The 13,603-nt window shown below is 44.3% G+C and overlaps 1 protein-coding gene across 1 annotated transcript; it reads right to left on the reverse strand.

The window, feature by feature from the left end:
* LOC132688647 (olfactory receptor 3A10) lies at positions 1-979 on the reverse strand. The gene has a single exon (XM_060647859.2). It carries the CDS (start codon positions 946-948, stop codon positions 1-3), a length of 948 nt encoding a protein of 315 aa, XP_060503842.2. The 5' UTR covers positions 949-979.
* Between the last annotated feature and the right edge of the window lie 12,624 nt (positions 980-13,603).

Here is a 13,603-nt window from a genome sequence, read left to right on the forward strand (position 1 = left end):
TCATTCAGGAGGCCGCTTCCCCATCAGCACCCTTTTCAGGGCGCCCTGCACATCAGGGTTCCGGAGGCTATAGATGAGTGGGTTCAACATGGGGCTGAGGATAGTATTGAGGATCCCAATCCCTTTGTCTTTGTCTGAGGCTGACACTGAGCCCAGACGCATGTAACTGAAGAAGCCAGTTCCATAAAAGATACAGACCACGGTGAGGTGGGAGCCACACGTGGAGAAGGCCTTCTTCCTCCCCTCTGCTGAACGGATTCGTAGCACCGCAGCTGTGACGTGGGCGTAAGACACTGAGATGAGGATCATGGGGAACACCCCCATGAAAGTGGCCCCCACAAAAAGCAGCTGCCCATTGAGGTGGATACTGGAGCAGGAGAGCCGGAAAAGGGGTGGGAGGTCGCAGTAGAAGTGGTTGACCACATTAGGGCCGCAGAAGTCAAGCACGGACACAGCCACCGTGTGAGTCAGAGCATTGATAAAGGAGACAGTGCAGCAAATGGCCACCAGGGCACCCCGGACTTCACGGCGCATGCGGGTGCTGTAGGTGAGGGGCTGGCAGATGGCCAGGTAGCGGTCATAGGCCATGGCTGTCAGGAGGTGACAGTCCACACCGGCCAGGAGGTGGAAGAAGAAGAGCTGTGAAACGCAGGCAGCGTAGGGGACTCTGCACTGGGGGGGCAGGAGACATGCTAGCATTGGAGGGACAGTGACAGTGATGCATCCAATGTCCAGCAGAGATAGGTTCCCCAAGAAGTAGTACATGGGAGTGTGGAGTTTGGGCTCCACAAAGATGGCAGCCAGGATGCTGAAGTTGCCCCCTACGGTGAGTACATAGGCAAAGAGGAAGACGACAAAAAGGATGGGTTTCAGTCTTACGTTTTCGGTCAGGCCAAGAAGGATGAACTCAGTGACAGTTGTCCTGTTCCCCCAGGCGCCTGGCTCCATAGGCTGCTGCTGCTGAGCTCTGTAGTGGGAGAAGACCTGAACCTGCCAGAGAAGGAAAGAGACACACAGTAGGCACCTAATCTGTGGCTACTGGATGCTGGGGTAATATGGCGTGGGCACCTACCAGCCTAGAGCTTAAGCAGTCTCCTGGAGGGCCCCACGATGCCAGACATGGACCTTTAATTGCTGTTTCAGGCTGAGATCCAGGGGATCCTAGGGAAGGGGCTGGGGCAGAGGAAACTACTCTGGGGCCCGGGACACTGACTATTTACCAGCATTTTAACAGCTATTAAGGTTGTGTCCGTGTGTAGTGCTGAATAGCAGTTCTGACTAGCTCAGTGAATAGATGAATATATGAGGTTCTAGAAAGCACAATATAGGAGAGTAGGAACAATGTAAAGAAGGGTAGGAGGACAAGATCTCACAAAATCAAGAAGAAATGCAAAGGGAGAGTGAACAAAGAGAGGAGCAAGGAGCAGACCAAAGTACAGAAGCACTCGGACGCTAAATACGGAAGGACACGAAGGTGACTTAAGAAAGCGCTGACAACATTTTGAAAGCATAAACTCTGAGAATTGTGCTAAGAACTTCATAGTTATTTTCTTATTTAATTTTCACAGAGCTCTGTGGGGTAACTGCTATTATATCGGTGTAATCCGGACCCTGGGGTTTTTAAAGGTTAAATAAGTAGTCCGGGGCTGTAAAGTAGGGTCTCAAACTCAGGACTGTCTGACTCCCTAAATCGACACCTGTACTGCCTCTTACAGAACTTGGGTGTATTGTTACTGAGGCTTTATAAATGACATTGTGTGCTACAGAGAAGAAAGGTTTTCCTAAGTCTTCAGGTCTTGGTATCACTACAGCTATTGAAAGAAGTCAAGATCCCATCCATCCATCCATCCTTCCTTTTATTCAATAGTTGTCTATTTGTTGAAGGTAGTAGATTCTGCATATATTTTGACGGTGGAACTAACAGACCAGGCATGAAGTGTGAGAGAAAGAGAAGTACAGGGATGATTCCAAGATTCTTGGCCTGAACAACTGGAGTTGCTATTAGATATGGGGAAGAATGATGATTTTGTAGGGGGTGGGATGGGAGATCAGGAGATTTGCCAAGGGAAAATAGGGCAGCTGAAGTCCCAGGGAACATTTAGCCAGCTTCTACTCTATTGCACATAGTGGAAGTTCCGTTTACCTAACAAATCCTTGGACAACTGAGGAGTGAAGCCATGAAGTCAAAAGTTCTTTCATGTGACTGCATCAGTGGCTCTGGAAAGGTAGCTTTGGGGCCTCCTTCTGCTTGACTCTTGCCTCTGCTAGGCCACCCTTTGTCCAGGACTGTGCTAGTGCTCCCTTCTAACTAGAACTTTGTCTCTCTTTCACACATCAAGACTCCATCCTTCAAGGCTCAGTCCTGGGTCATTGTCCCATCATCTCAAAGAAATCTTCCTTATGCACCCCAGTTTTTAAAAACATTTTTTTAATGTTTATTTATTTTTGAGAGAGAAAGAGAGAGAGAGAGCGGTGAGCAGGGGAGGGGCAGAGAGAGAGGGAGACACAGAATCCAAAGCAGGCCCCAGGCTCTGAGCTGTCAGCACAGAGCCCAACGTGGGGCTCGAACTCACAAACCGCGAGATCATGACCTGAGCCGAAGTGAGACGCTCATCTGACCGAGCCACCCAGGCGCCCCCTTATGCACCCCAGTTTTTAACTGATCTTTCCCTCCTCTGATGAGATCATTGATAACCTGGATCATTCTAGCACTTGCATATGGAGAAAGGGTAGGGAACTGAACCATTGTGAGGAGTAGGTTACAGAGCCCCGACATGGACCACTCAAAATCAATAGCACAAGACACAGAATGTAGATTATGCTAACAGGCTACCACAGCAGACTCTACACTACTCCTGGCACCTCCATTCTGTCCTTTTCTGTGAAAACCGTTGGCAATCTGTTGGGCTCAAACTCTGTTGGGCCAGCGCCGACCCTCAGTGGGAGAAAGAAGACTGCTAGTCTCTCACAAGGTTATACCTTCCTTTCCAGAATCTGCCTCCCACCTGGGACCACCACCGGTCGCCTCAGTGGGAAGCCAGCCACTGACACTGTACATTTGGGTTCTGTTTTCTATCGCGATGCCGGGCAAACTTTAGCTCCGCCGAGGGCTACACTCGGACACAGAGTAGAGTGGCAGTGCCTCCTTTGCCCTCAACAGATACGTGTCCCCTAGACGCACCTCTCCAGAATGCTGGAGGTAGGGCAGGGATCATGGATTGTCCGTCAGATACAGCTTTCCTGGTCAGGCTGTTGTAAAAGGAACATGTAAGGAGAAAAGGTGCTCTTGCCTTCAAGGAAATCACACTGTAGTGATTGTGGAGTTCTAAGAGAGGTTCATAGGTCGCCTACCTGGATCAGAAGGACTGTAAATAAGAAAGCCTTCAGCTGAACTGGTGGGAGGAGACAGGGACACTTGGAAGACTTGAGCTCCCTGGGCTTTAGGAAACAGAGGACCTGACAGCCACTATCTGACGAAGGAGACAGGACATGTAGATAACATGACTCAGATTTCACCAGTATCAGCAGTTAAGAAGGGCAAGTTAAATTTCCTTAATAAAGGAAGAGGGACTTGCTCCATTTACTGAAATACAACAGAAGAAAAATGACTACTTTGTGTTGAAAAAGCATAGGAAAAAGACCTCTGAGTATAGCAGGGTTCTTTCTCACAGATAGCACCCCTCTCTTTCTCTCTGAGGTCGGCTGTGGGTTTTCTTGAGGCTGGGAGTGGTTTTTTTAGCCGCCAAGGAGGTCTCCTGTGCACAGATTTGAAGGCAGAGATTGCTGCTGAATGAAGGAGCCTAAGGGTTTCTCCCAACCCTTCTTGCCTTCATTCTATAAAAAGCGAATGGGCAATAATCCCTTCCTCATTGTTCGCCTCTTCCTGTTCCATGATTGGAGAGGATAAATTTCTTCCATTGTGAGTTGGTCCCATGCATATAATCCCTCCCCCAGTGCTGAGGAGGCCCAGCAAAGTGTAGCCTTCGAAGTCAGCTTACGACTAACAAGAGAGGGTTTCCTGGGGGTGCTGGGATTGGAGTGACAGCCAGTGACAGGTAACATTTATCAAGTATTTTGTACCCAAGTTGCTTTTATGTTTTCCCTCATTCAGCCCACAGAAAAAGCCTGTAAGGGAGGTAATAATAACTGAGACTTAATTAGACCTTACTATGTGTTAAGCAATGTTCTGAATATTTTACATGTATTACCTCATTTTATCTTAAATAAGCCTCGGAAGTAGATACTACTATAATCCCCAATGTACAGACAGGAAACTGAGGCACAAAGAGGTAAGGTAGTTTGTCCACATTTAGGCAGACAGTGAGGAGCAGAGCTGGGGGTCTGACCAAAGGCGGCAGGGGACTCATCAAGAGTGCCCCAACACCTGCCACTTCTGGGACAGGCAGGTTATTTGGTGAGAAGGGAGTGGGTATTTGTCGGGATCCCTTGTCACCAGAGGAAATGTCCTCACAGATGGATTTTCCTAGCTTAACATTAAGGCAAGCCCAATCTGGGTTGGAAATCATAGCAGTGACACAATCCAGTGTCACATAGCACAGTGGCAAGAGTTCATTCTTGCTCTGAGCAGCAGCAACATCTCTCCACCCTGGACGCATCTGTCCACTCCCCACCCCAATCATCTCCCACCCTGCCGGTTCACACAACGTTCAGTTCATCTCAAGTTCTCTGTTCCAATTTGCCCTGCATAATTCTTTCTCTCCACAAAGTCATGCATAATCCCCCCCTCCCCTCTACTTTTTTCTTCTCTCTCTCTCTCTCTCTCTCTCTCTTTGTCCCTCTCTCATTCTTCTGGTTTATAAGAATGACAACTCAGCAAAATGGAAAGAGCTGTGGAGTTGGAGTCCAGGGACTTATGTTTTTTGTGTTATAAACAAGTTTCTACTAGCACTGGGACCTTGGAAAAAGGAAAAAAAAGAAGGGAGAGATGGAGGGAGGAAAGAAGGAATGAAAAGAAATAAAATAGAAAGCTAATGTTTACATAAATACAAACCTTCTTTCAGGTATGTTACTCCATTTGACTCTATTATATGTTACTGCATTACATGTTACATTTAAACTTAGCAAACATTCTTAAAGATAGGTAATCATCTTACAAATGAGAAAAAAGAGGCTCAAAAAAATTAACTTGTTGAATTTCACATAAGCAAGAGTTTGTTCTGAATGGAGAACTTGTTCATTTTCTGCCAGCCCCTGCTGTTTTCCAAGGCTATCTATCATCTATCTATCTATCCATCCATTCATCCCTTTTTCTTCTGTAATGTGAAAGGCTGTACTGCATTCTCTCTAGGTTTACTTAAAGGTAAATACAGGCTGCTCTGCCCCAACCAACCTAAATAGCCTCCTTGGCTCTCCCAGACTCTTCATTTCCCCCTTCTCTTCAGCCCAGTCAGTTCCCTCTGATGTCCTTCTGTTTGCCAGCTCTGTCCTTCAATCTTCCAGTCACTCAGAGTGGAAACCTCACCATATTTCCCTACCTTCCCTGAATCCAAGCATCACTCAATTCTTTGTTTTATCAACAAGGAAAAAGCCACGTGAAGACCTTGAGTGATGTCCATTCACCCTTACTCAAGACGGGAGGAAACTAGGGGTTCTGGAGCAGTGAGAAGTCGTGGTGGGGCTTACCTTTCTGTGAGCACTCTGGCTAGTACTCTTGCCTGGGTCTTACAGAGATGGGGGTGAGTGGTAAGCTGACCCAAGGTGGCCTGTCTCCAAACACTTTTAAAAGGTGTGAGGCAGCGACCCAGAGGTCTGTCCTGGTGCTCTAACTGGCAGCTAACGAGCACTTAGAGGCCCTAAAAATGAACTCTCTCAGGGATTGCACAAGAAGCCAGAGGCAGACAAACACCCTCGGTCCTTAAGGGTCTCTCTCATCTGCCGAGTATTTTGGACTCTGTTAAAGAACCATTAGATTTATGACATCACTCCAAGCTCCTCAAGTTTCCAAGAAAGGAGGAAAGGTGATAAACAGTCACCATGTTACAGATGGAAATAAGATCCAGAGGGCTGAGATGATTAGCCAAGGCCAGAGAGCGGGGGCCTGTGGTGGAACTCAGGGCCCCAGCTAAGCTGATTCTGGCACTTTTCCTCTCATTTGTTTTTCACGTTGGGTTTTTAAGGCATAACTTTACAAGGTCGGGTTAACTAAAGTATAATTTCAATTGTAAATTTTGATGAGTTGTGATAAAAGTATAGTCATGGATCTACCATCTCCATCAATATGTAAAACATTTTCAACCACTCCAGAATGTTCCCTTCTGCCCCCTTGCGGACAATCCCCTTTCTACATCATAGCCCATGGCAACCTCTGATCTGATTTCTGTCCCTATGTTTTTGCCTTTTTCAGACTGTCATAAATCAGACAGTAAGTAGACTTTTTATAACTGGATTCATTCAAGCAGCATAATCTTTTTGAGATTCATGCACGTTGGCTGTACTAGTAGTCCAACCACTGTATGGATATATAGCAATTTGTTTAGCTAATCACTAGTTAATGCACGTTTGGGTTGTTTCCAGATTTTAGCCATTACAGACAAAGCTACAATAAATATGTGCATTCAGTTCTTTGTGTGGATATTTGTCTTCATTTCTCCTTGGAAAATACCAAGAGCGTAGAGGCTGGACTCCAGGTGGGTGAATATTTATTTTTATAAGAAACAGTCAAACTGTTTTCCAAACTGGCTATACCATTTGCATTCCTACCAGCAAAGTGTGAGATTCCCAGTTGTGCATCAAAAGTAACGTCATCAGAATTTTTAACATTAACTATTAGGTGTGTGGCAGTATCTCATTGTGGTTTAACTTTGTATTTCCTCAGTGATATTGAGCATCTTTTCATGTGCTTACTCACCATCATATGTCTTGGATAAAGTGTCTGTTTAAATATTTTGCCCTCCATCCCAAATGGGTGGTTTTTCTACTTCTTCTTGTTCTATTGTAAACATTCTTTATACATTCCGGATACTGGCCTTTTATCAGGTAAGTGTCTTGCAAATATTTTTCCAGTCTTGCATTTTTAATTTCTTAATTGTTTCCTTTGAATCGCTGATATTTAAAGTTTTAATGATGTACAATTTATCAATTTTTTCTGGTTCATGCTTTTTGCATCTTATCTAAGAGGTCTTTGTCTAATCCAAATCACAAAGATATTTCTTCTATTGTTTTCTAGAAGTTTTATGGTTTTAGTGCTTACACTCAGATTAGGACCCATTTTGAAGGGTTTTCTGTGTGTGTGATGTGGCGCAAGGAAAGGGTTGAGTTGAGGATTTTTTTTTAAATATGGATGTATAGTTGTTTCAGTACCATGTGTTGAAAGACTGGTTTTTTTGGCAATTTTGACAAAAATAAATTGTCCATATACGTATGAGTGTACCTCTGGATTCTCGATTTTATTCCATTGATCAATGTGTTTATCCTTACATCAATATACACTGTCTTGATTACTGTAGTTTAACAGTTAAGTCTTGAAATCGGTAGTTTACGTACCCCAAACTTGTTATTCTTTTTCTAGGTTACTTTGACCATTCTAGGCCCTTTGTTCTTTCATATAAAATGTAGAATCAGCTTGCCAATTTCTATAAAACACATGCCAAGATCTATAGATTAATTTGGGAAGAACTGACATATTAACAATACTGAGTTTTCTGGTCCATGAACATGACATATCTCTCCATTCATATAGGTCTTTCTATGTTTCTCAGCAATGTTTTGCAGTTTTCAGTGTATAGGTCTTGCACATATTTTGTTTATTTTATCCCCATTTCATGGGTTTTTTTATGGTATTGTAAGTGGTATTGTTTTGGTATCAACTTTCAATTTTTTTGCTAATATATTGAAATATAACTGATTTTTGCATAGTCCATATTGTATATTCTGTGTTGATCTTGTTTACTTGAGCTCACCAAACTCACTTATTAGTTCTGGTAGCTTTTGGTAGATTGGGATTGTCAACAAAGAAGATCATGTCATCTTGAATGTGGACAGTTTTATTTCTTCCACTTTCCAATGTGTAGGATTTCTATTTTTGTCTTGCCTTGTACTATCTAGAAGTTCCAAAATAATGTTAAATAGTAGTTGTGAATGCCAGCTTCCTTCCCTCATCCCTGATCTCAGGGGCAACACATTCAGCCTTTCTCTATTATTTATGATATAGTTCTAAGTTCTTTGCAGATATCCTTTATCAAGCTGATGAAGTTACTTTCCACCTCTAGCTTCCTGTGAGTTTTCACCATGAATAAATGTTGACGTTTTGTCACATGATTTTTCTGAATGGATTGAGACCATAATATGGTTTTTCATGTTTAGTCAGCTGATATCGTAAATAAAATTGATTCATTTTAGATGATGGACCAATTTACATTCCTGAATACCTGATCTGATATCATACTTCAGCCTCAAGAACTGTAACATTTCTTGGGGCGCCTGGGTGGCTCAGGTCGTGATCTCACCATGTGTGGGTTCGAGTCCCGCGTCGGGCTCTGTGCTGACAGCTCGGAGCCTGCTTCTGATTCTGTGTCTCCCTCTCTCTCTGCCCCTCCCCTGCTCATGCTCTGTCTCTCTCTGTCTCTCAAAAATAAATAAATATAAAAAAGAACTGTAACATTTCTTTTTTTTAAGTTTTTTAAATTTTATTTATTTATTTTGAGAGAGAGAGGAAGTGAGAAAGAATCCCAAGCAGGCTCCACGCTTGGTGGATGCAGGGCTTGATCCACAAACTGCGAGATTATGACCTGAGCTGATACCAAGAGTTGGACGCTTAACCGACTGAGCCACCCAGGCACCCCCAAGAACATTAACATTTCTTTTGGTGTAAATCTACTGGTGATCAATTTTTTTTAGCTTTATTTTTGTTTCTCTGGGAAAATCCTTTTTCACCTTCATTTTTGAAAGATATTTTTGCTGGATAAAGTCTCTGAGTTGGCAGCTCTTTTTCTTTCAATGTTTTAAAGCTCTTGCTCTATTTTCTCCTAGGCTGCCCATCCCCTAATAACAAGTCTGTTCTCATTCCTACCTTTGTTCTTCTCCATGTGATGTTTCTGTCTTCTCTGACTGCTTTCAAGACTATCCTTGGTGTTCAGCAGTTTGATCACAGTGTGCGTGGGTGTGTTTTCCTTTACACTCATCCTGTTCGGGGTGATAGTTGAAGTTATATTAGGATCACAGGCCTTAAGTGATACTCTTACAGTGTAAGAAACTCTCTGCCTCCTATTTGGACATTTCCTGTAGGCAATTAACCTGGATATGGGTTTTAAGCATGATGAACATATGCAAAGGAGGCAGATAAAATAAAAGCTGCAGGGATTTATTAATAGAAATGGTGGCTATACTAATACGTGATATATAGGGTTTGTCCACACCGAAGTGATATGCTAATAAGTTCCCAGTGGGAGGATATCGGGGACTACCAGGTAGTACGACGGTCATCTAATGAAGTTTCCTATGTACTGATCGGGGCGGGGGTGGGGGGGGGGTGGTGGCTACATGTATTTCTTATGCACACAGTACTGTCTTGCACCAGATTCATAACAGGACATACTAAACCTAGGCCTGGTCCACACCTCCTTCTCCCTGAGGCCTTTTCATGACTGGTTCCAATGCAGTAGGCAATTCTGGTCAGTTTGTGGTCAGTGACTTGAAATCCCTGACTCATACGGAACCAGTGTCTCCCTGTAGTTCCCGCAGCCCAGTGTAAGGACTATAAAACGTTGCCTACAGAACAACTGAAAATTCTGTGCAGTCCTCCTGGAAAATGGCCTGGATAGCAAAATGAAGCAAGAAGCCAAGGTTGGGCATCTCAAGGCCTGGCCTAGAGCAAAGAGGGGTCAGGGTATAGAAAGTTGCAGAGGAAAACTGAGATTCTAACATTAGAGACCAAGGCTAAGTGCTAGGTTCAGGCACCAGAGGCAGGAGAAAGGCCAATTTCAAAGGAAGAAATTTAGAGTTATGTAGAAATGTGATCTCAGAGAGAGCAGAAGGAATGAAAAAGAGTAGAGGTGTCAGAACTCCAACTATATGTGAATGTGTTCCAGGTCATTTTTATTGGCTCGCAGATGCATGCTGAATGGAGAGGTCAAGGATGCTAACAGGGTCAAGGAAGGAGTTAATGACCTCTGGTTTTAATCCTTAGGAGAGCAGATGATGGCATACAAATGAGCTGATATTAAAGAATAGCAAGGCTGGCAAGAAGATGAGCTTAACCGCTTACATGTTGGGTTTGCAATGCATGTGGAAACATCCCTCAGACTGATGAATATATGCATCTGAAGCCTGGAGACAAGGGGTCATCATAGCAGATAAAATAATTCGAATGAATAAGGTAATTCAGGGTGCCTTACTAAAGTAGCAACATTTTCCAAAGTACAGAAATCACAATTCAGTTATATGTAAATTTCTATGACTATAATGGGCACATGCACTTTGGCCTTGAGTTCAGAGGACATAGCTTCTAGAGTTTTGCCATTAAGAATATCGTTTGGTTCTAGGTTTGAAATACATGCTTCTTATTTTATTAAAGAAGAACATGATATTATTTTTATTAGAATGTGCTATAAACTTCACAACAGAGCCTGAAAAAAAAAAAAAAAGAATGTGCTATAAACAGCTGTAATGTCTCTATGCGACTTCATTCAAAATTATTTAAAATATTCCTCTCATCCTTGGAAACATCTTCCAGATTCCAAGTGTGTCAAGTTCTAGGATTTTTTGCTGACACTGTGATCTTGAATGAAAAATGGTGTCTTGTTGTACTTCAGGTTTTTCACCTGTATAATGAAGAATAATAATGTTGCCTGTACTACAGGCCACACAAGACGTCTTGAAAATCAAATAAGAGGGGCGCCTGGGTGGCTCAGTCAGTTAAGCGTCCGACTTCGATTCAGGTCACGATCTCGTGGTCCGTGAGTTCGAGCCCCGCGTCAGGCTCTGGGCTGATGGCTCAGAGCCTGGAGCCTGCTTCCGATTCTGTGTCTCCCTCTCTCTCTGCCCCTCCCCCGTTCGTGCTCTGTCTCTCTCTGTCTCAAAAATAAATAAACGTTAAAAAAAATTTTTTTTTAAATAAAAAAAATTAAAAAAAATAAACACACGGCTCAATCTGCATCTCTACCAGGATGCCCTTTCGCAATACTGTCACTGTCCTGCCACAACAGAGTTTTCTCTTTATCGTCACTGTGCACGTAAGCCACCTAACACACAGCACCTACAACCCTTCGTGTTTCTGCCACTTTGGCCTCCTTGGGTCCCTTTTCTATCAACGAATCATCTTGAGAGCAGAGCTTTTGTTTTACTCTTCTCTGCATCTCAATACTTACTATGAGTCCTGTTACATTTTAGGTGCTCAATGAGTGCTTTAGGAATCAATTAATAATTTAATAGACTTACGCTTTTATGAAAATATGTGGGGTTCAGTTTCGTGTCAGGTCTAATGTCTTGGCAGGTCTTGTACCTCTTTTCTCTCCCTAGATAACGCCTAACTATTGCGACCGTCTTCCTTAAAACAAGACAGATGCGTCCCGTTGATATTCCTTGAGCACATCTCGTGTGCTGGTACAAGTAACCTGTATTGTAAGTTTAGGGTTCAGACAGAACCAGAAAATTCTAGGAAGCAAACATATGTTACAGATAAAGCCTTTCCCAATATTGCCAAATGCCCCTAAATTAGAACATCAATACAAGCAGGACCAGTTACTGGCAATTCCAGGTTTTACTGTAGATACCATCCACATCCAAGTCAATAAACCAGAGAGCGATCCGAAGAGAAGAAGCTGCATCTGAAAGGCCAGAAGTGGGGAGGGAGGCTGCTGCCGGGAGGGAGCTACACGCAGGGAGCCGGCAGAGAAACTGGCCCTTACGATGTGGAAAACAAAGGCAAAAGAAAAAAATTAAATTTCCTTACAGCTTACAGCCCTTTGACAAGTCCTTGAGACAGGCAGAGTGACCTTCCCCTAGGAACTCGGCGGCCTCGATGTTAACACTGCTAAAGCCAAAAGGCAAACTTAGCTTAAAATTACCCCGACCCCCCAGGATCCTGTAAATCTCCTTTAACATATAGAAACTCCTTTGGAAACTTCCTTTATCTCTAGCCCCCAAATATATGTTAGCATATATGTTATATGTTAGCCATGCATATGGCCCACTGATCTGAAGAGTCTCATGACTAAGATTTTGTTAGTACTGAATGATCTTTTCCTAACAACAGCTAGCCCCATCAAGGTCCTGGAAACCTTGCTTCCAGAATTCCTTAGAGACTTATTCTATCCCTAACCACGCCCTCCCTCCAAACTTGAAGGTATATGATCAGTCACCCATCACAACCCCAGTGCAGCTCTTTCTGCCCACAGGTCCTGTCCCTGTGCTTTAATAAAGCCACCTTTTGCACTGAAGATGTCTCAAGAATTCTTTCTTGGCGGAGGGCTCTGAACCCCAACAGTTTCACATCACTCACACGGGGGAGCTCATGTGGGGAAAACTAATCCCCCAAACATTTGGCTTTTAAAAACCAAGGGGCTGAATTCGTATAAGCAATGGGACTTGGAGCCCAAAGCTTTAATTTTTTTTTCATGTTTTTATTTTATTTTTTAGAGAGAGACAGAGCGTTAGCTGGGGAGGAGCAAAGAGAGAGGGAGACACAGAATCTGAAGCAGGCTCCAGACTCCGAGGTGTCAGCCCAGAGCCTGACACCGGGCTTGAACTCACTGACTGTGAGATCATGACCTGAGCTGAAGGATGCTTAACTGACTGAGCCACCCAGGTGGAGCCTGTAAAAGTCAGCTCTAAAAGTCAGCTGACTCAGCACTGGGCTGCCAGGAGGGTGAGAGATAGCTGGGTACCTGGCCCTGAAAGGGATTGCAGTCGGTGCAGAGAGGCAAGGCAAAAAGGGCAGTTTACACAACATGGGGGCAAACGGGAGACAGATCTGTTCATACTGATTTCGGAGTGTGTTGGGGGCACTTCAAAAAACAAGGGAGCTGGCAGGTGCCAATTTCCTCCCCCACCTTCCAGCATAAACACCGGCCCTTCTGCGGGAGGTGGGGCTGCATGGGCGCCAGCTACCCAACCTGCCAGCACGCGCCAGACCCGCAGTTTCTCGAGAGGACACGCCACACCAGGCACGCTAGCCTCAGCCCAGGGCTCAGGGCAAATGCTGTTAAAGCAGCCGAAGCGCTTCAGGGATGGGGCGTGGGACCAGAGGCCCCACACAAATGTTGCTAATGCCAATGCCCCCTCTCAAGTTCAGGGGTGGGTGGGCAGTCCCCTCAGAGCTGGCCTGCCTGGGTCCCACCCACACCGCAGAGATCACAGCCCACAACAGGCAGGGAGTCAGTGCAGAAGGCTGCACTGAAAGGAAAAGTGACCCAGACACAACAGGACACAAGCAACACACAAAGGGTACTCTCCTAAAGTGTGATAAAGGACATTTTCAACTTTAACGTTTGTGGGCCCTGTTCCTGGGCTCTCGGGGAAGCTACGCTTTTACCAAGGTCACCATGACTTCACCAAACTTCAAAGCATGGGCAATCTTCCTGCCCTGAGCACACACTGTATGTGTTTCATTAGCAAATAACCTAAAGGAAACATCCAAACTAAAGAG

Source organism: Panthera onca, chromosome E1, assembly GCF_046562875.1.
Source record: "Panthera onca isolate mPanOnc1 chromosome E1, mPanOnc1 haplotype 2, whole genome shotgun sequence".
Lineage (NCBI taxonomy): Eukaryota > Metazoa > Chordata > Mammalia > Carnivora > Felidae > Panthera > Panthera onca.

Bases quoted from the DNA above. Each gene is read 5' to 3' on its own strand.
- LOC132688647 (XM_060647859.2), bottom strand. From the start codon at position 948: ATGGAGCCAGGCGCCTGGGGGAACAGGACAACTGTCACTGAGTTCATC.